Source organism: Mytilus trossulus, unplaced genomic scaffold, assembly GCF_036588685.1.
Source record: "Mytilus trossulus isolate FHL-02 unplaced genomic scaffold, PNRI_Mtr1.1.1.hap1 h1tg000247l__unscaffolded, whole genome shotgun sequence".
NCBI classification, from domain to species: Eukaryota; Metazoa; Mollusca; class Bivalvia; order Mytilida; family Mytilidae; genus Mytilus; species Mytilus trossulus.
The window spans coordinates 2,917,007-2,939,685 of record NW_026963318.1 but is presented as its reverse complement, the minus strand read 5'-3'; the positions used below and the strand labels follow the sequence as shown (position 1 = coordinate 2,939,685).

At 30.3% G+C, this 22,679-nt stretch overlaps 1 protein-coding gene across 1 annotated transcript in view; it reads left to right on the top strand.

Moving 5' to 3' along the window:
- Positions 1–22,679, top strand: part of LOC134701581 (CD82 antigen-like) — a 29,691-nt gene that overhangs the window by 4,417 nt on the left and 2,595 nt on the right. The window contains exons 2-8 of the mRNA XM_063562714.1: positions 8,857–8,924; positions 12,784–12,865; positions 14,085–14,294; positions 14,673–14,747; positions 19,180–19,275; positions 21,248–21,316; positions 22,323–22,442. Of these exons, the coding sequence (XP_063418784.1) occupies positions 12,806–12,865; positions 14,085–14,294; positions 14,673–14,747; positions 19,180–19,275; positions 21,248–21,316; positions 22,323–22,442 (630 nt within the window). The 5' untranslated portion in view covers positions 8,857–8,924; positions 12,784–12,805. The remainder of the gene's footprint in view (positions 1–8,856; positions 8,925–12,783; positions 12,866–14,084; positions 14,295–14,672; positions 14,748–19,179; positions 19,276–21,247; positions 21,317–22,322; positions 22,443–22,679) is intronic.

Sequence of the window (22,679 nt, the reverse complement as noted above, 5' to 3'; positions counted from 1 at the left end):
AAAGCTTCTATGACACTTATCTGACAGCCTATCCACACACTCATTCTATATCTTTGTGTTATTCTATAATACTAATGGGTGGATTCAGAAAAAATGAGGCAAAAGTGTGACGAGCATGGTAAAAAATAAACATATTTTTTGGGGTTCAGGATTTGTCTCACCACATTCACCATATCATTTATTTTATGAAACTTAAGTGTCCAGACAAAGCATTTAGACATTAAGAATAATTTTAACTTTTAATAACTAACAAAATCAGTAATTTGAACAAATACAACTGAACATATACACATGATTTACATCAATTAAGAATACATTAAAAGCATAAACATATTTCCTATTAATGCCAGGTTGATTAAGGAACATTTGGATACCAAATTCTCTATACATTATCGCCATCATTTTGAAAAAAATCCTGTTTTAGCACTTTATGTATGGCAGATTATGAATGACCTGGTTATAAAAGTTTAAATACAGAAAAAAATTACTTAAGAATATTAACAAAAACACCTTTCCATTAAAGACGCAACTTTTGGTAACAATCAGCAAAAAAAAATATACCAATATAGGCTACACTTTTAAAGTAATCATCTTTTTAGAAAAGCATCCATTTCTGGGATTTTGTCACACTCCTGACATATTTGACACACAACATATATATCAAAAAATATATAATATGAATGCATTTATCACATGTTGGAAGAAAAGTATCAAAAACCAGCAGGCAATTCTATCGAAATTTCATGAAATTATTGAATATATAGAATATGTTCTCTTTTTTTTTTAATCAACATAAGGGTGGAATCAGAAAAAATGAAGATTTTAACATATTGGGGCATATTGTTTCCCCCATTATATTTAGGAAAGTAAATTTAATGTCAAACCAACAAGTTCAATTACAGCTAACTTGCAGCCAAATTTCATTTAGATATCTTGTACCAGCCAAAAGTTTTATTAAAAAAACATGTCAAATTTGTCAGGAGTGTGACGCTATTTGTGTGACAGGATTTTTTTTTAATAATTTACATGTTGAGTAAAAATTATTATGATGAATGCATGTACATGAAGATGGTTTATAATCATTCTTCAATACTAGGTTTTGTAGATTATAGATTGGTGTTATCATTGCACAAATATTATGTAAATAAATATACATTGTGAAAAGGTATGTACCAAAAATTAATATTGGCAAAATTTGATAATTTCTAAATTAAAGTGTTATGGTTGTATTTTAAAGGAGTATTTGTGTGGAAAACTGGTAAGTATTTATTGTATACATGTATAAGCTATCCATAAAAGGCTATACAGACATCCTGAGGTACTTAATTCACATATTGGATTAACTTCTATACAAGCACCCAAAAATTGTCAGGAGTGACAACTGTCTTTAAACATGTACCAAATTTATATAATGCTTTTCATCTACATTGTTATTTATTTTTCAGAAGCACCTGTTCCATAGAGAAGAAAAACATTTATTGCAGCTGTGATAATCTATATGTTGAATCTACACACTTGATTTTTAGATGTCAGGAGTGTGACACTTTTTTTATACATTCAATGACATATATTGTTTAAATTTTGTATTTACTAACCTTCTTCTATCAAAATTTTGACACCAAGTAACAATGGATCATTTTTTTGAATATATAATTAAAATTTAAACAATGTCATTGAATGTATAAAAAAAGTGTCACACTCCTGACATCTAAAAATCAAGTGTGTAGATTCAACATATAGATTATCACAGCTGCAATAAATGTTTTTCTTCTCTATGGAACAGGTGCTTCTGAAAAATAAATAACAATGTAAGATGAAAAGCATTATATAAATTTGGTACATGTTTAAAGACAGTTGTCACACTCCTGACATTTTTGGGTGCTTGTATAGAAGTTAATCCAATATGTGAATTATGCACCTCAGGATGTCTGTATAGCCTTTTATGGATAGCTTATACATGTATACAATAAATACTTACCAGTTTTACACACAAATACTCCTTTAAAATACAACCATAACACTTTAATTTAGAAATTATCAAATTTTGCCAATATTAATTTTTGGTACATACCTTTTCACAATGTATATTTATTTACATAATATTTGTGCAATGATAACACCAATCTATAATCTACAAAACCTAGTATTGAAGAATGATTATAAACCATCTTCATGTACATGCATTCATCATAATAATTTTTACTCAACATGTAAATTATTAAAAACAAATCCTGTCACACAAAAAGCGTCACACTCCTGACAAATTTGACATGTTTTTTTAATAAAACTTTTGGCTGGTACAAGATATCTAAATGAAATTTGGCTGCAAGTTAGCTGGTATTGAACTTGTTGGTTTGACATTTAATTTACTTTCCTAAATATAATGGGGGAAACAATATGCCCCAATATGTTAAAATCTTCATTTTTTCTGATTCCACCCGTATATAACATCCAATTTGTCAGCCATCATCACGTAAAAGCGATGAATCAAAGAATTCAACTTTATATATAACTAATATAGTACAATGGTGTTGATTAAAAATTGCACCACTCCAGGCCCATTTGTTTTCCATGCTATTAATATTGTCAATAATTAAGAAGTTCCGGATCGAATCCAACACCGATACCAATAGTATATTCACCTGTTACCTATAACCTTATCTGTACGTTCTGCATCTAATAGCTACAAGTATAGGCGCACCACCAAACGGTGTATTTAGAATTTTGCTGTATCATGGTATACTGTTGAGTAAATAATACTCCATTCCAGGCTCTTGTTTTCCAAATTATTAATATCACCAATAAGGCCACACCAATTTGATTCCTTGTTCGACGGACCCGCCCGCACCTATTTTTTTCAAAACAGATTTTTTTTATTTTTATTATATTCCCGCTTCCCGCATCCGGAAATGAAATCATGTCCATTTCCCGCACCGTTTTTTTGTAAATATTATATGAAAATCTCAACATTTGTTTTTTAAAATCACAGTCTAGCCTGTATATAACGATTTTAAACCTATCAGCACCCCACAACACTGTAAATATCTGCGAGAATATTTGTTTCGGCATGAAACCAATTTATTCCAAGCGTGAGTGCTCCGATATAAATAGAAATACCAGTACAGAACAAAACGTTGGTTTCTTTCCCCCTAACTTATATCCCCTATAAAAAAAAATGTTCGTTGTTAAAATAAAGGTCAAAGAACTTCTGAAGGATTTGCCTTCAACTGCAATTATAATGTATGCTGACGGTCATACCCACTGCAGGTTTGTGCACCTGTCCTGGTTGATTCAGAGACCTGTCGTTCAGCAGTTATCGTTTGTTGATGTGGTTCATTGGTATTTTCCCGTTTGGAAATATAATTTAGATCGTTGGTTTTCCTGTTCGAATTGTGTACAGTAGGCCTATTAAGTTGTGGTCTAATATAGCTTGCTGGTTGGTCTTGATCAAAGCACTGTGTAAAATGCCGTACTTTGACCTATGTTTGTTATTATCAGGTTGGGACCAACCCTCCCTCAGACAAGGGCCTTGAAGCGGTCATTTTACCATGTTTACTGTTCAGTCTGTTGTAGAAATGAAAATAGAAATGAAAATAGAAATACTAAGGATTTGCACAGTGCTACTATACTAGACCGAATAATCTGTCTCTAGTGTGGGTTCATTTGTCATTCCATATTTTCTTTTCATCATTTGGCTATTTTATATTTTTTTTTTTTTTTTTTGTGTCCACACGTGGACAAAAAAAAAAAAAAAAAAAAATATAAAATAGCCAAATGATGAAAAGAAAATATGGAATGACAAATGAACCCACACTAGAGACAGATTATTCGGTCTACTACTATACAAAACCTTTGACAACTTAGAATTTTTTACTCAAAGAGAGGAGAAATACATTATATTTTAAACAACTTTTCTAAAAGAGGGATGGGTCCACTTATTTTGAATAATATTAAACTGTTAAAGTAAATGTGTTAACATGGTTAAAGTCCAGGAATATTACAAAATTCTTGGACATATTTTGACCATTTAATACCAAATATTATAGTTCTTTGGGAAAATATAAGCCCTTTTGTACTTTTTTTTTTTTACTCAAAAATATATTATAACTTTTATATTTTGAACCCTCATAAAAGGGACATTCATAACATTAAGGGGTTGTTCTGAACCTGATTATGACTTGGATGGAGAATTGTCTCATTGTCAGTCACACATACATAGACCAGATTTAATTATTCAATTATTTCTTGTTGAACAGGGAAAAAATACTTCATAAATTAAAGAAATGTCAAGATACAAGTGATAAATCAAGTTTTAATATAGTCAAAACCTACTATTTTATGTTTACAAAAAAAAATTATAATCGCTCGCCTTTACTTTTTAAGCTTCGCCTCAAAAATTTGCAAATTAAATATTTTTTTTATTAAAATTTTCAAATCGCTCGCTCGCCCCAATTTTTGGAGTCCAAAAATCCGTAGAACAAGAAATTAAATTGGTGTGGCCTAATTGATAGGATCAAGGTTACATCTCATAATCGGCATTACTTTATCAGATGACAATACCAATAATGAATTAAGGCATACACATAGTTAAATACTTCAATTCAGTCATGGACTCGCGATATCACAGGTGTATACATGAAAAATTGCTTCATTAATTATGTATCAATGCACATTTTGTTTTACAGAAAAAAACTTGACTTTAATCTGCACTTTTATTTTAATCATAAATAAATATAAAAAAATTAGTTCAAACTATAATATGAACATGATCAATAAATATGATATACAATATACATGTATAGTTGTAACAGTATTTATATTGTAAAATAATTAAGGTAAATTTTTTCAAACTTATTTACATGTATTTGTATAGTCATGATAGTAGATCATAAACATGTACATTTGTAGATGACATTTTAAAAGATTTGTCAGATGAATTTAAAATCCAGGTGTTGCCAGTTTCACACTGTGATAATATATTTCTCATATGACAGCTAAATGTTGTTATAATGTAGACCGGTATACTAAGTAACTTTCCATTATAAACACAGGTAGTGAACATTTGTATAGAGTGTCCACAATTAACTAGGTTGAAAAAGTAAGTTTGCTCAAGGGCAGAAAATTCTAATTTATTTTTTTCGAGATGATTTTTTTTGGTGCTAGCCCAGTGGGTAATATATCTGTGGAAACTATAATTGAAATAAATTACTTGTAGGTATAAATTTATAATAAATAACGAGGATGAGAGATTTAAAATTAAATAACATGCATAATATGTCATTCAAATATCTCTGTTCATGTGCATGACAAGGATTTTGATTAAATTAACACTATATCTGTCAAAGCTTAAATTCTACATGTACATGTAGTTTGTTTTTATTGCGTTCTTTTTTGTACATGTACATGTAACTAAAGAGTAAAATTCTTCCGGTTTTGTCAGTTCTGGGAATTTGAAGAGAGTAACGGTAAGAGTTTCAATACAAATTTGATTATAACTTGCTTCAAAAGAATATTATATTACAATTTACATTGTACGTTTACTGAAGTTCATAAGGAGATGTGGGTTATATAGTCAATGATAGTTGCCAATGCATATTAAACCTGTCATGCCTGTAAAAGAATGTGCATTTTAAGTATAAACTGAGATACTACCATGCATGCCATGACTACAGTGATAGATATTGACCTCTGAATCCTAAGAATGATGTCTTTAAATTTATGTGCACAGATACATGTATAAACACACATTTCAAACATGTACAATTCATTTTCTACATGTATTTAAAAGTATCCATGAAATGTAACTTCTATGAGAAATACTTAACTTTGTAAGAAATTGAAATTTACATCATGATATATACATGTACATGCATGATACAAGACATGTAAGATGGTTGAGTTGTATAGTTAGAATTGAGATACTTGTACCCCAGTGGTGGACCCTTCTTCTTTTTTTAAGATCAATGCTGAATTGGAACATTGGTGGAAACAACCTGTAAGTCAGGTTCCTCCCTTCCAATCTCTCCCTTTTTATTGTCCATGATATCAATGTTTGACATTCAATTTTTAAGATACATACATTTGTACATTTATCATGTTTATAGTAGTAATAGTACATTGCATAAACAAGAATTGAAGATAAAAGATATTAATCCATTACAATAAAATGATGATCTGACAACATGATTCCCTTGTGTTATAGACAATGTAACAGGGATGATTCATTCTGTAAACAATGGTTTAACAAATAACAAATCCTTGATCTGGAAACACTGTCAGAAAAGATTGTTAATTGTTTAGAGAGATATGGATAATAGATTCCATAGAGAAACAGGCTGTGAAAACATTGAAAACAGTCAACAGTTTCTGCAGATTTAAATGATACTGAGGTACTATACATGCTAATGTTTGTACTTGAAGCTAATTACATGTTCTTGAAGCTAATCGTAAATATAATGGGTTCTGGTTTTAGAACATTTGGAGTATATCTTGTATCAGCTACTTTGGAAGTTGATAACAGTAGTGTACATTATGTACATGCATTTACCACTGGAGATTAAATATAAACAACCAATAGTCAATCAATTTATTTATTTAAGTTGGAAAAAAAGAACGATTTCCAGATAATTTTATTTCCAGCTGTGATATAATTGTAGCCTTTGGTTTTGTGTTAGTTCAGAAGCAATGAAATACATTTTATCATTTAGATCAGTTCCAGATATATATGATGATGACATAAATTTTGGTATTATTCATATTGGTTTTTCCATCAATGTGATTCTTTAGAGTGTTTGTGTACGTAAGGAGGTATGGAATAGATGGAGTACAGACAATTGGTTTGATCTGTCTTCTCTCAGTTGTACATCATCAGGTATTGACTATAGCTAGATAGCTATATTTATACAGGGTTCTGGCTAAGGATATTTTAAGGCGAGTCCAGGGACTCGTCATTTTTGGCAATGGTGAGTCCAACAGCAAGAAGAAGATTTTTTATTGCAATATAATGTAATATGTTAGTTTCCATGGCCTAACAGAGCAATGAAATGACATTAAATTCAGATTACTTTTAAACTGTTGCTATAAAATGATGGTATTTGTGTTTAACTGTGTTCAGTTTATACAAAATATTTTAATCTTAATGCATCTATGGACTCATCGGTATTGAAAATGGTGAGTCCAGACAGATTTTGATGAGTCCAGGACTCATGGACTCGCCTTAGTGAGAACCCTGTTTATATACATGTATATAGTTCAAAGTCACTTATTATCTTCATCTAGTTGACCAATGAAAGAACTTGATTGTGACTGTAAAATATGTATGGATAATTGTCAATAAGAAAACTCTCCACTAGAGACCAAACAACACAGAAATTAACCAATATAGATCCTTCAATATTGAGCAAAGCCCTGGCATGCATATGCTTCAATTGAAGGTACACATATTCACAAGTAAACACGAATGAAAACAAAAATCCCTGAAAATAAAAATAGGTTGGTTTTCAATAACTAATAAATTTCTATGCATGTATACTATAACCTTATAGTCATGATAGTTAGTGTAGTATTTACACTGATCTTCAATTTTTGTTTGTGTATATCTTGTAGATAGGTGGGGATTTTATACATGTTATACATGTTATGTGATTATTGGTCCCAAAAAAAAAGAATTAACATTAATATTGACTACGAATAAATTCTATACGCCTCAGATGAGTCATTATAATAATACTATCTTACAAATAAACATATATTTTGACTTACTACCTACGAATTTGTTAAAGGTAAGCTGTGTTCATCTATTAATTATTTTATGGAGTTGTAGTTCTTAATCAAAGTAAATGTAGTAGCCCTTTTGCTTTCAATTTGAAAGTACAAATAATATGTTGCAGGGGAATAATATATGTTGTATGGACCTGTAGCTACAGGTATAAGTCTTTTATTTTGAAATATAACAGGATGGAATATATGTCATCATGTATGTCTTTGGAATTGTACCTAAATACATTACAGCAGATTTCAGTGAGTATGTAGCTAATTGTAATATCTTTGGTTAGCTTGCTTGTTTGCTGAACCGTGAAGTCATTGTTAGGTAAGGTATACTACCCTCCTTTTAAAGTAGCTTAGTCCTACAGAGAGATAGATTGGTTATCTGTTGGGCTAGTCTACTATTTAAGGAGGGTAGTTTACCTAACCTAACAATGACTTTACGGTTCAGCTAACAAGCAAGCTAACCAAAGATATTACCTTTAGCTAAATACTCACTGAAATCTGCTGTAATGGTTAACAATGATTGAAGTTATTTTTATTTCCAAAGAGCAAATAATCATCATGGTACCCTGTACATGCTGTTGAAATTGACAAATATTTTCATTGTCTTAAAATTTAATTCATCCTGCATATATGAATATATATTATAAAGCTGAAACAATATTTAAATTCCATACAGTAATGACAGTGGAAAAGACTTCATACACACGCAAATTCATGTATTTTAGATAAACTTTAAAATAGTTATCATGGTTATCACTCATTTACGACTTTTAAAGTGTGTCGTTCTGTAAAAGAAATTAATTGATTTTGACAATTTTAACGACATGCCTTGATTATAAAATAATAACATCTGATCTATTTGTGTTGATTAACAACAGCATAAAACCCATTTCTGCTGTAACCCTAAAATCCAGAGACCAGACTATCATGACTAGTTCTGACTTAAGTATGGTTTTCCATCATGGTCTGCTATTTATCAAGATCTGTGGTAGAGAGAAGGGAATTGGTTTTCATTGACTGAGATTATACTGATCAGTGATGCTAGTTCATCAATATTGACGAATTCTCATGATTTATGTTTTTCAGACCTTTGTAAACAAACCAAATACAGATTTGGAGAGAAGAAAAGTACTTTGCTGATTAAAGACTGAAAGGTAATTATATGCAATCATTTATCTAATTGGACGCAAATTAGCAAAGGTGCACCACATTGGGAAAAAATATAAGGGGAGGTAAGGCATGTCAGAAAGAAATTGCATATTTATTGTGTGTTAATTTTTTCTGATATGATGTGACAATTTTTTTTTCTGAATCAGTAGCAACACCAAATATTTTATAGAGTTTGATAATGTTGAAATCAACAAAAGCGCATGCATAAAAAAAATATTCTATAAAAAAAAAAAAACTTATTTTAGACGGGCTTCATCTTTGGTAGCCATGTACGTGTATTATTGTTATTTACAATCTAGTCCATTCCTTTTATATTGAAGATGAGTGGCCATGGGATGATGCTTTTTGTGTAGAACAAATAATTGTGTTGTGTATAATTGACTATATAATAGAATACCATGAATAATGTATAGTGTATTGAAACTACCTTTTCACACTTTTTCCTTCAACAAACATATATGTACCTATTCGTTCTATTACTTTTCATGAATCCTTTGTTAAATCTAAATATAGATTCCTTTTATGCACCTCAAGTATTGTACATTGCCATTTCCATGATTTCATGATTTGAATAGTCTCTATATAGCTATGCTGTTCAATTATGCATTCATCGGTTTTATAATGACCAAGATGAAGCTAAATATAGAAATGTTATGGCACATAAAAAATAGACATTTAATTGTCAGATTTGATTTTACCATGACCTTTTTGTTTTATTGGTGATGAATACGTTTCAATATTGGAAACGGAGGACATAAAATTGTAATTGGTTGAAACTGATGTTCACTTCATGGTAGCTCTTTTGATAATGTGTTCTCCTACAATTCATTAACTGGCGAAAAATTCAATACTGAATATATTTCACTTTATAAAGCTTAAAACTGGAATAATCGTTTATATTGGGAAAAAATGGTAGAGTATAATGATTATTGGTTCAATATTCCTATTGGAATGTTAAAATCTGCAACTTCTCTTTTTCATCTACGGCTATGGTTATTTTTCATTTGTTCATCTTTGGTCTAGTTTGTTCATATATATTCAGTTACTAAACAATGGCAGATCCAGAAATTTTCACAAGAGGAAGCATTGACTGGCTTAAAGAGGGGGCCCACTCCAGTAATGATTCCGTTATTCCATATATAATCATCCAAATTTTCCTTCAAATGGTGAACCCTCTAAATCTGCCTCTGTAAAATGGATAAGCTTTGAAAAAAATGATTGATTATATAATCATGACAATTGGAAATTAATTATTAATAATGTTATCATTTAAAGATCATCATTATATATTATTGATGATTAATGATGAGTGATGTCAATTATTAATTTGTGAGCCATGATTCATGAAATTGGTACAATGAATATCTATGTATAATATGATATACAAACATTGTATTGAATCTAAATTTAGATATTGAAATATAGTACTTTGAAATTATCTGATATTTGATGGGAAGTTTATATTTTTAGAAACACGCAAATCCCTTCATTAAACATGTTAAACATGTAAATTTAGATCTAATAAAGTTTTTTAAAAAGACTAGACCTATTTATACAATTTAATGTTGGGTTCCTACAGTGAATAGACCTAAACCTAGTGACATTCTTATGTATTATATGTCTGACATAAAATGGGAGTTGGGTGTGTCAAATGTCCATTCTTTAAATGTAGTGTAATTAGCACTAAGTCACAGCTATTGCATCATGATGTAGGTGGACATAAATATATAAATACAGTGGACCTTTAAATAGCCAAAGAATGTTGATTGTTCAATACACAAAAGAAATAGTTTATTTTTATACGTTGTGAATACACCCACACACAAAAGTTTACATTTGGTATCAATATCATTGTCTATAACTTCCGTAAATGATTGTACATGGTCCGAGAACACAATTAATTCGTAGTGCATTTCTTTTAGAACATAAATGAAAATTAAAAAATCCCACCTGCGCTTTCTCAATGAAATTTTCACAGTGTGTTGTACTACTTTTGGGACAAATTATATCAAAATTATAGAAAACTTCATCGTCTCTAACTCAAAATACGGACAAATTTATCTTTAGGGCGTCTTGAAATCTTTTGACAGCTTCCGAAGTGCTATTTTTCAACCTTTTTCACCTGGACCAAATTACTACTTTCCTTTAAAATTCTGGACCCAAATTTTTTTACAGTGTAATTTCAACCCCCTACTTACAATTTGAGGCATTAAACATGGAGAAATAAATTTGGAAAGGGTATAATAATTAATGGCAAGTAACCCACTGTTAACAATAGGGACTATATTCGTGAACAACGAAAATCAAGGGACGACAAATCAAGGGACGACAATTGTGGTCTCGGACCACATGTAGTGATTTTACATTAAATCCAAATTCTTCTTGAAATTTTGTAAGTGACTTTTTTTTTGTTAATTTTGTAAACTGTAAATGAATTTATTGATGATTCAACTACCTGCTTACTTTTTTTTTTTTATCCAATAAGGACTTATTTTTCTAATTAATTTTTATGTTTTTTTTCTAATAACTACTTTATTTTCTTCTAAATTCACATGTTTTTTGTTTATTTCCTGACAGAACATTTAATCTTTTATATTTTATTCATGACCAGGTTTCATGAACATGTTTAACCCATATATATTTATGTCAAATCGTTAATCTTTTCATTTTGTTCTAATACTAAGTTGCTACCTCTTAATATTTGTCCATGTGATTAAATTTGTTTAGGAGAATGTTACATTAAACTCTTAGCAGGGAAAGCAATGATTATTGCCTTATTAATTTCATGGAATTTTTTGTTGTTGCTAAACTATATAAAAACAAAGAGTTCCACATGCACATTAACAATGAAAATATTTTAAAAGCAACTTGTGGTACAAATTTTAGATTAATTTCCATAATTTGCAGGGGAAAAATGTAAATGGCACATTATTCCAGGCTTCTTAATATTAGATCTGGGCTAGCTTGACCCCTAGATTTCGGCAGAAAATGTCTGTAGTGCTAATTAATGCTGTGTTATTGTAATCTGTTGTATTGCGGCAGGCCCCTTGATGCAAAATGTTACACTTTTCGGCTGCTATGAATTCTTGTCCTGCTTTCAGATGCAAGGCTGAGTTTTTAAAAATATGTATTTATTTAAGTATACATCTGTAGACAGTCATTAATAACTGACCATTATCAATTACCATCATAAACATGTGTGATCTCAAAAGTTTACAGCTGTATAAAAATGGATCAATTGTCATAGTTATCTTTTGATAAGATGATATGATAAAAAAGAAACTAAAAGAACAAAATTTTGGGATGTTTTAAGTCAAATAATTGCCTTCTCACTACCAATTACTTTTCAGTGAACTATACACCATACAATAGACATGATAGACATTCATAATTCAAGCAGTTCTATTCATGGAGATTTAATCCTCACATTTTAAAAATACAATTGTAACATCATAATCTGGATATAGTTTCACAAAGGTCAAGTTAATGACGTTAGAGTTTAAAAAATTCATTAATTGTAGTACTCAGGTATATTGAACTCTTGATCTAAACAAATAGCGATTTTTTTCAAATTTTCAAGGGTAATTTTATACACCTTGTATTTTAAACATCTTAATCATGTTAGTATGTTTTTTTCCCCTCTCAATTTTTTTTTATATACTTTGTAAAGATATTTATAACTTAAATGAAGAAAAGGAAGCTAGATAAAAAAATTAAAAAATAACCACATTGGTTCAAAGAATAAGGAAGTTGAGTAAGTTTGAATATTTTGGCGTCTATTTGTACACTTGACTCATACATGTACATTTTTTGCTGATAAGAAATTTGTTTATTTTATTTCAGATTTGAAGATTAAAGGATAAAGATGGATTGTTGTGCATCAATTGCAAGAGCTTTGTTGATTTTCTTCAACTTTATTTTCTGGGTAATTATTTTATACTATACATGTATACATATTATATTCATTCAGTGTCCCCCCCTTCTTATATTCCATATACTAAATGATCATTTGCTGTTAGATCTGTATTTTTTATTGGCATTACAAAAAATGTTAGTAAAGAATGGGAGTTTTAATTTGCTATTTCTATATTTGCATATGTATAGCTTTAATTGTACATCATGATCATGTATTGTCTTGCATTCTCCAACAATTTATAAACTAAATAAATAACCAAAAGTTCTAACCATCCACTCCCTAGAGGAATTAAAAATTTAAAACTAAATCTATTTATTATGAGTGTTAGGAAATTTTTAATTGAAAACAAATATATTTACCAACCATGCGAACTGAGCACCAACTTTGATAAATGGCATATGAACCAAGAAAGTAAAATTTTAAAACATTCATTTGTATTTTTTAACATATTTCTTTTTACGATATTCTAAGTCATTTAAAAATAGGTATTGTATTCATGCAATGAAGAATGATCTCCCATTTCATTTACAGCTAATTTTCTAATGCATGTAAAGTAAAACTTTGGTTGGCTTGCTTGCTTTGTTTGTATAATTGTTTATGCAAGCTTTGAAAATAAGATTGACATCTTTAAACAATATATATAGACATAGTTTAACATGTATATATAATATTTGAATTTAATTGGGTGTTATCCTTATGATTGTACAATATAAAAATAAAGCAAGCAAGCTAACTAAAGTCTTGATCTACATGCATTAGGAAATTAGCTGTAAATGACACAATTTTCCACCATAGCTGAATATCAACTAACCACCTAGACCATATAAACCTAAAAGCCACTTATATCCACACTTGAGTGAATATAAGGTTGAGAATGGAAATGAGGAATGGGTCAAAGAGACAACAACAGGACCAAAAAGGAGAAAACTGCCAAAGGCCACCAATATGTCTTCAACATAGTGAAAAAATCTTGCACCTGGAAGTTGGCTTCAGCTGGCCCCTAAACAAAAATGTGTACATGTTCAGTGATAATGGATGTCATACTTAACTCCTTAATATATAAATGAACTAAAATCAAAAATCATACAAGAAAAACAAATTCCAGAGGCTCCTAAGTCAGGACAGGGACAACAATGTGGTGGGATTATACATGTTTTTGAGATCTCAACTCTTCCCCATTACCTTAGCCAATGTAGAAAATAATAGCCATTCTCCTTTCTCTTTTCAGATATGTGGAGGTGCCATATTAGGAGTTGGAATCTGGTTCCTTGTTGACAAAGACATCAGTAGCAGGATAGAGATTGTCCAGATTGATAGCGGAGATGACTACTTCAAATTTGCTGCCTACCTGTTCATTGCTTTCGGAGCATTTGTTTTCATTGTTGGGTTTGCTGGTATGTGTGGAGCTATCAGAGCCAGTAAATGTCTCCTTGGATTTGTAAGTTTTTTAGAATGATATTCTTTTGATGTATTTGGTGTACATATTCTGTTCGTAACTCTTTTTATTCTAATTTCTTTTTGCTAAATAAAAAGGGCATTATTCTTACTTCAAATCTATTACCTGGTAGTCTTTACTTTAGTCATTTAGTCCAAGTGCTGCATGTTTTGAGAATCATCAATTACCAATTATTTATTTTTTTAATTAATTGACCTTGTTGAGGTTAAAAAAAAAATCTCACACTCAGGCAAGATTGCTATAACCTCACCTAGGCCGTTATGAAAAAAGGAAAATTATTGTCACTAAGTTGATTTTGTCAAGTTTCAATTTTTTTTTCTTCATAGATCTTATTTTATTATCTGTGTGTTTTTTTTTCAGTACATCTTCTTCGTATTACTGGTTATTTTCGCTGAGATTGGTGCAGCAGTTCTTCTGATCCTGTATAGAATGGAGGTAGGTATAGTTATAGACATATGTAACAGGCATGGGGTAATCGTAATCAGCTGTACAGATTGTAAGGAGGTAGGTAAAGTGGTAGACAGGCATGGGGTAATCGTAATCAGCTGTACAGATTGTAAGAACATGTTATCATTGCTTCGTCTGCTAGTTTCTACAGAATAGTATACAATGTAGGTATCTCCAACATTTAGGGTCTTAATAAAAAGCCTTAACATTTTGTAAGAATTACAAGTTAAATGAAAAGTGTATATTATGGGTAGCAAGGGTTTTAATAAAAAGCATTTAAATTTTGTAAAAACTACCAGTTGAATGAAAAGTGTATATGGGTATTAAGGGTCTCAATAAAAAGCCTTTGGCTTTACATTTTGTAAGAATTAAGAGTTAATGAAAAGTGTATATTATGCGTAGCAAGGGTCTCAATGAAATGTCTCAACATTTTGTAAGAAGTACAAGTTAAATGAAAAGTGAATATTATGGGTATTTAGGGTCTCAATAAAAAGCCTTTACATTTTGTAAGAATTAAGAGTTAAATGAAAACGTTATATTATTGGTATTAAGGGTCTCAATAAAAAGCCTTTACATTTTGTAAGAATTAAAAGTTAAATGAAAACGTTATATTATGGGTATTAGGTTGTCTCAATAAAAAGCCTTTACATTTTGTAAGAATTACAAGTTAAATGAAAACGTTATATTATAGGTATTAAGGGTCTCAATAAAAAACCTTAACATTTTGTAAGAATATTATGTAAATTGAAAAGTTTAAATTATGGGTAGTAAGGGTTTAACTAAAAAGCCTCAAGATTTTGTAAGAATTGTAAGCTGATGGTCTAATGAAAAGTTTAAATTATGGGTAGTAAGGGTCTTAATAAAAAGCCTTTATATTTTGTAAGAATTACAAGTTAATGAAAAGATTATATTATTGTTAGTACATGTAGCAAGGGTTTTAATAAAAAAAAAAAACACTGCCTTTGCCCTCTTCCTGGTTTCCTTCTCCTGTTAGCCTCTAATCTCCAGCAGTATTTAACCTTACAAAACCCTTTCTCTGAAGCAGAAACTGAATTGCATAATATAAACAAACTAAGCCAAGTAATATAAACAAAATCAAAACATGGACTCAATTGATCAATGTTGACACGATATTCATCTATTTTAAGTAGCTGGATTATTTTCAACTCGATAATTATAAAACCCAGTGAGTAATCAATAATCAATAAACTTCTAACAGATATGAAATATACATTTCTGTCACAAGCCTAGTAAACAATTCTGATTAATCTATTGTCAACAAAACAAAAAAAATATATTATTTATTTAAAGGTTACATGATATTGGATGATGAGGGTCTGGAATCTGGATGGGAGGAGCTTCATTTCTTTAGTTTTTCCTTTCTTTGCCAGGTTTCTTAACTTTATTTTTTAAACTTTTGTTCATTATTTGTTATTCTTTAAATTTCAACACCCTAATGTCTGTATTTTTGGGGTTTTTTTTGGTGGACCATTTTTTCACAATTCATTATTTTTTACTCCAATTCATTCACTATGCAGTAAACCCCATTTAGAGCCTCTGACATGCAGTGGAGTTAATATTCTGATTGGATTATCTATTCAATGTTGCAGTTTTCATAGAATGGAAAGAAAAAATATGTAACATTGATTGGCTCGCTGTCATTTTCAATAGTGCAGAGTGAATAATTTATCGGTATATTGGAAAAGTTGTTGAGCTGTGAAAATTTCTTATTATACTGTTATCTATTGATTGATGCCTGTTGTGTTTTAGAAATTTTGTTTTCAATTTCATTTAACTAATGAATTTTAAATGTCAGCGCAAAATTTTTAAATTATTAGTAGTGCAGATAGTTACAAGTATTGTAAAATTATGTTTGGGGCAAGGTAGAAATGATCTGTTTGTTATTGTCATTCACTTAAATCTTATGTAACAGATTTTTTATACGACCGCAAATTTTGAAAAAAAATTCGTCGTATATTGCTATCACGTTGGCGTCGTAGTCTGCGTCGTCGTTGACATTCGTCCGAATACTTTTAGTTTTCGCACTCTTACTTAAGTAAAAGTGAATAGAAATCTATGAAATTTTAACACCAGGTTTATGACCATAAAAGGAAGGTTGGTATTGATTTTGGGAGTTTTGGTCCCAACATTTTAGGAATTAGGGGCCAAAAAGGGCCCAAATAAGCATTTTCTTGGTTTTCGCACTATAACTTTAGTTTAAGTTAATAGAAATCTATGAAATTTTGACACAAGGTTTATGACCACAAAAGAAAGGTTGGGATTGATTTTGGGAGTTTTGGTTTCAACAGTTTAGGAATTAGGGGCCAAAAAAAGGGCCCAAATAAGCATTATTCTTGGTTTTTGCACAATAACTTTAGGTTAGGTAAATAGAAATCAATGAAATTTAAACACAATGTTTATGACTACAAAAGGAAGGTTGGTATTGATTTTGGGAGTTTAGGTCCCAACAGTTAAGGAATTAGGGGCCAAAAAGGGCCCAAATAAGCATTTTCTTGGTTTTCGCACTATTACTTTAGTTTAAGTTAATAGAAATCTATGAAATTTTGACACAAGGTTTATGACCACAAAAGAAAGGTTGGGATTGATTTTGGGAGTTTTGGTTTCAACAGTTTAGGAAAAGGGGCCCAAAGGGTCCAAAATTAAACTTTGTTTGATTTCATCAAAATTGAATAATTGGGGTTCTTTGATATGCCGAATCTAACTGTGAATGTAGATTCTTAACTTTTGGTCATGTTTTCAAATTGGTCTACATTAAGGTCCAAAGGGTCCAAAATTAAACTTAGTTTGATTTTGACAAAAAATGAATCGGTTGGGTTCTTTGATATGTTGAATCTAAAAATGTACTTAGATTCTTGATTATTGGCCCAGTTTTCAAGTTGGTCCAAATCTGGGTCCAAAATTAAACTTTATTTGATTTCTTCAAAAATTGAATAAATGGGGTTCTTTGATATGCCAAATCTAACTGTGTATGTAGATTCTTCATTTTTGGTCCCGTTTTCAAATTGGCCTACATTAAAGTCTAAAGGGTCCAAAATTAAACTAAGTTTGATTTTAACAAAAAAATAAATTCTTGGGCCTCTTTGATATGCTTAATCTAAACATGTACTTAGATTTTTGATTATGGGCCCAATTTTCAAGTTGGTCCAAATCAGGATCTAAAATTATTATATAAAGTATTGTGCATTAGCAAGTCTTTTCAATTGCACAGTATTGTGCAATGGCAAGAAATATCTAATTTCACAATATTGTGAAATAGCCAATTTTTTTTTAATTAAAGTTATCTTTCTTTGTCCAGAATAGTAAGTAAGAAATATCTTATTGCAAGATTTTTTTTTAATTGGAGTTATCTTTCTTTGTCCAGAATCAACTTAAATCTTTGTTATATACAATATACAATGTATATTCATTTTTTACTACCAACTGATAAATTTAAATAATCTTTACCATTCAGTGATAACAAGCAGTTTTTTTACATCTTAATATTTTATGATGTATTTAAATGAGTAGTTATTGTTGCAAACTCCATTAGAATATTTTAATTGGGATTAGTTTTGGAAAAAGGGAAAGGGGGATGTGATTTAAAAATTGGGTTCAATTTTTCTCATTTGAAATTTCATAAATAAAAAGAAAATTTCTTCAAACATTTTTTTGAGAGGATTAATATTCAACAGCATAGTGAATTGCTCTAAGAGAAAACAAAAAATTTAAGTTCATTAAAACACATTCATTCTGTGTCAGAAACCTTTGCTGTGTCAACTATTAAATCACAATCCAAATTTAGAGCTGAATCCAGCTTGAATGTTGTGTCCATACTTGCCCCAACCGTTCAGGGTTCAACCTCTGCGGTCGTATAAAGCTACGCCCTGCCGAGCATCTGGTTCTCATATACTGTATGTAATTTCCTGAGGTCATTTGTAGGTCAGAGTTTTGTCACTTGAATGATACAGAATATGAAGTAGAATTCTCACAGGTTTAAATTTTCTTTTTATTATAATTTTGTTGTGAAGTTCTTTCTGTTTAGGCGGATGATGGCACAAATATTTTTTGGGATATTTATTTGCATAATATTTCCACTAAATTGTAAAGATTGATATTTGTTTATGTATTGTAAGGTTTATTTTTGGAGAAACTACAAAGAAAATTCTGAAAAAGACATCCATTTAAACTTTAGACAATTTTTCATTCTCCAACTCCTATTCCTTATTTATGTCTGATTATTAGCTTCAATTAACCTTCAAAATGACAAAAATTAATGATGAGAATTAAAGTGTACATTACTACTGTCAGAAAATCCTACAGAGGTACAAATAGTTAAGAAGATATGTGTTCAATTTATGCAATATAAATGCGAAACAAGTTTTGAATACATAAATGTAACACAAATATTGCTTTTTTTCAGGTCGAGGACAATATCGTTAAACTGTTACAAGAAAATATTAAGAAGAGGTACAGTGAAGAGACTGTCAGGACAGGATGGGACTTGGCTCAGTTGGAGGTGAGGACTTCAGGCGGAGATCTATATGAGTTCATCATTGTTCTCCAAAGTTATAATTTTGTACCCCTGCTTTAAAAAAAGGGGGGAAGACTGGTTTACCTCTGTTTGTTCATCATTCAGTCCATTGTTCTGTGATTTTTTTTGTCATATTTTTCTCAGGAACTACTTTACAAGGATTTCTGAAATTTGGTTTACAGGTTTATACAAGTCAGTTATACTGTGTGATGCATTTTCAGATTCATCACTCAACAACTTCCTTTTTATCCAACACTTGTATAATTTTACACATGATAGCCGAGTTGAAAATTTTCGTCACATTTTTCTCAGAAACTGCAATACAAGGATTTCTGAAAATTGGGTTCAGCATTTATATAAGTCAGTTATACTGTGTAATCTGTTTTCAGATTCATCACTCACCAACTTCCTGTTTATCGAAATATTTTGGTGGGGATATCATCAGTGAGCAGTAGCATACAGTTTTACTTGATCTTTTAGAATCCTGGTGCTCAAGGAAATTTGTAATGCCATCTTGTTTCTAAAAACTATTGCATCACATCCATAATTATACCCCACGCAACGAGTTGCAGAGGGTATTATGTTTTTGACCCATCTGTCTGTCAGTCCTTCTGTCAGTCCGTCCGTCAGTCTTGTTTCTTGTCATTGCAACTCCTCTCAAACCACAGAACAGAATTTCACGAAACCTTTTCAGATAAAAAGGACATACTATGTAGAAGTGCATATCGACGTGAAATTGCTATTCAATTTTTTTCTAGGAGTAACTCCCCTTTGAACTTATTTACTTTAATGTACTACTGCAACAGTTTGGCATCGCAACTCCTCTCAAATCACACAACAGAATTTCACGAAACCTTTTCAGATAATAAGGACATACTATGTAGTTGTACATATCAACGGGAAATTGCGATTCAATTTTTTTCTAAGAGTTACGCCACTTTGAACTTATTTACTTTAATGTACTACTGCAACAGTTTGTCATCTCAACTCCTCTGAAACTACTCAACAGAGTTTCATGAAATTACAATTACAATTTTTTGTTCTTACACTTATTTAATTTCTCCAATGACATTGTTGGGACGTGGGGTATGTGAGCGTGCTCACTAAGGTTCTTTAATTTAATCTATAAGAAAACCAATTCATATAGCATCACATTCTAGAAATATAGCATGACATTACCATGATGCATAAAGTCCCTATGGAGAAAAGTCGTCTGGTTATATGGAACAGAAGAGGTCATTTTGTGTTTAAAAATTGGACACCAAGTCAATATGACTGTATTTTCGATACATACAAATAAAAAAAATAAAAACTTTTTCCTGATTCACCTTATGAGATTTTTTTAGTTTGATCTTAGCAAATGACCTTAATATATATCAGAAAAAACAACGTTATATAAATTTTATGCACCCCTAGTGCATTTCTTGACTTATCATCATAAAAGCCATAACAATTGAAAAGATGTATGCCATGTATGCTAGCCATTGGTACTCTTATATAGTCTATGACTGAATCACATAAATCTGCTTATAAAGGTCGAGTGGTTAAATTAATAAGTTGCTGGTATATAGTTACTCTCTACCTATTTATAATTCGAATCAGGATGGTTATTAGTTATTAGTTATTCATTTTATTTTATTAAAAAAAACTAATGAATATTGTAATGAATTGTTGATTTATAAAATAAAATTAAGAATTGAAATGGGGAATTTGTCAAAGAGAAGAAAACAGCTGAAGGCCACCAATGGGTCTTCAATACAGCACCAGGAGTGTATATTGTTGTTCATGTTGATATACAAAATAAAATTGAGAATGGAAATTGGGAATTTATCAAGGCGATAACAACCTGATTTAAGAGAAGAAAACAGTCGAAGTTGGCCCCTCAATAAAACTGTGTACACAGTAAACTCCAAAACATGTAAATAGTATAATATATGCTTATTTGATCTATTTTTAGTTTGAGTGTTGTGGAGCAGTCAATTCTATGGATTATGACAATATTACTTATTCTTTCCCAGGAAGCCAGGTATGTAAATAAAAATTTTGTGAAAACAACAAAAAACAAGGCAGTTGCTAGCATCATCTTGCAGTCTAGATAAATAAGAATATTCCTCAAATAATAGTATTAAGATATAGAGGTATAAAAAAAGGTCAAATTTCAAAACTTTAAACTTATTCTTTTCTTCTAAAAAAAACAAGTACAAGTTGGGACCATATCTGACAGTACAAGAAATATACACATGTATTTTAACATAATAGGTTGTTTATGATCATGATTGGTCCAAATGAGCATGAAAAAGTTTAAGTTAATTTTTTATGCATTAACGATTGTATTAAATTGTATGCAAATAATGTGAACAATCTAAGCAAATTAACTTTGACCTTGACTTTCTTAATTTCTCAAAGCTAAAAGTTTGTAAAATGTACATGTATATATTTAATTGAGAATGGAAATGGGGAATGTGTCAAAGAGACAACAACTTAACCAAAGATCAAAATTAGTCCAAGGATACCAATGGGTCTTTAACACAGCTGGAAAATCCAGTACCAAGATGCAGGCTTCAACTGGCCCCTACACAAAAATGGGTACTAGTTCAGTGATAATGGATGTCACACTAAACTAAACATTTAAATGAACTAAAAATGTAGATGCATAGTTCACAAAAATTAAAAAAAATATTTGTTGGCTATAAAAAAAATCCTTATTTTCAAAATTCCAATAGAATTTTTTCAATGATTGAAAAGAAAATACAAATGTTATGTCACAGTCAGCCATGCAGTTGAGAGGAAAATAAAGAACTGAAGAAGGTCAATGGCCAAAAGTCTCTAAAAATTGGTTTATTGATACAATTATATAAAAAAAAAATTATACAAAATTGATCTGATTCAAACTGGTTCAACAGATACCCATAAAATGATAGTTATTACTTCTGCAACACCTTAGCCTGATCAGTCAGTTGACTGAAATATATTGTATTTTGTACATAAGTAAAACCTTTAACATTCATAACTTTTAATATTTCTTGTTTCAGACTGTTCCTAATACTTGTTGTAAATTGTCAAACAGGGAAGCTGCTTTAGATGACCCATCAAAGGCTACACCTAGCGATTCAGCTAAATGCTACAATCGTGTTGATACCGACATTAATACGGTATGAAAACAAATACTGTAAATTCAGAAATTATTGTGTGCATTTATTATTGCGATTTTGTCATTTTAGTGTTAAAAGTGATTTTAATTTGCAATATTGATAAAAATCCTGTTTCATTCGTATAAAAAAAAATCAAAATGGGGGGTTTAAATTACTGCAATTATAACCCTGATGCATTTTTCACAATAATAAAAAAAATCGCAATAACTTCTGAATTTACAGTTCAACAATTTATTG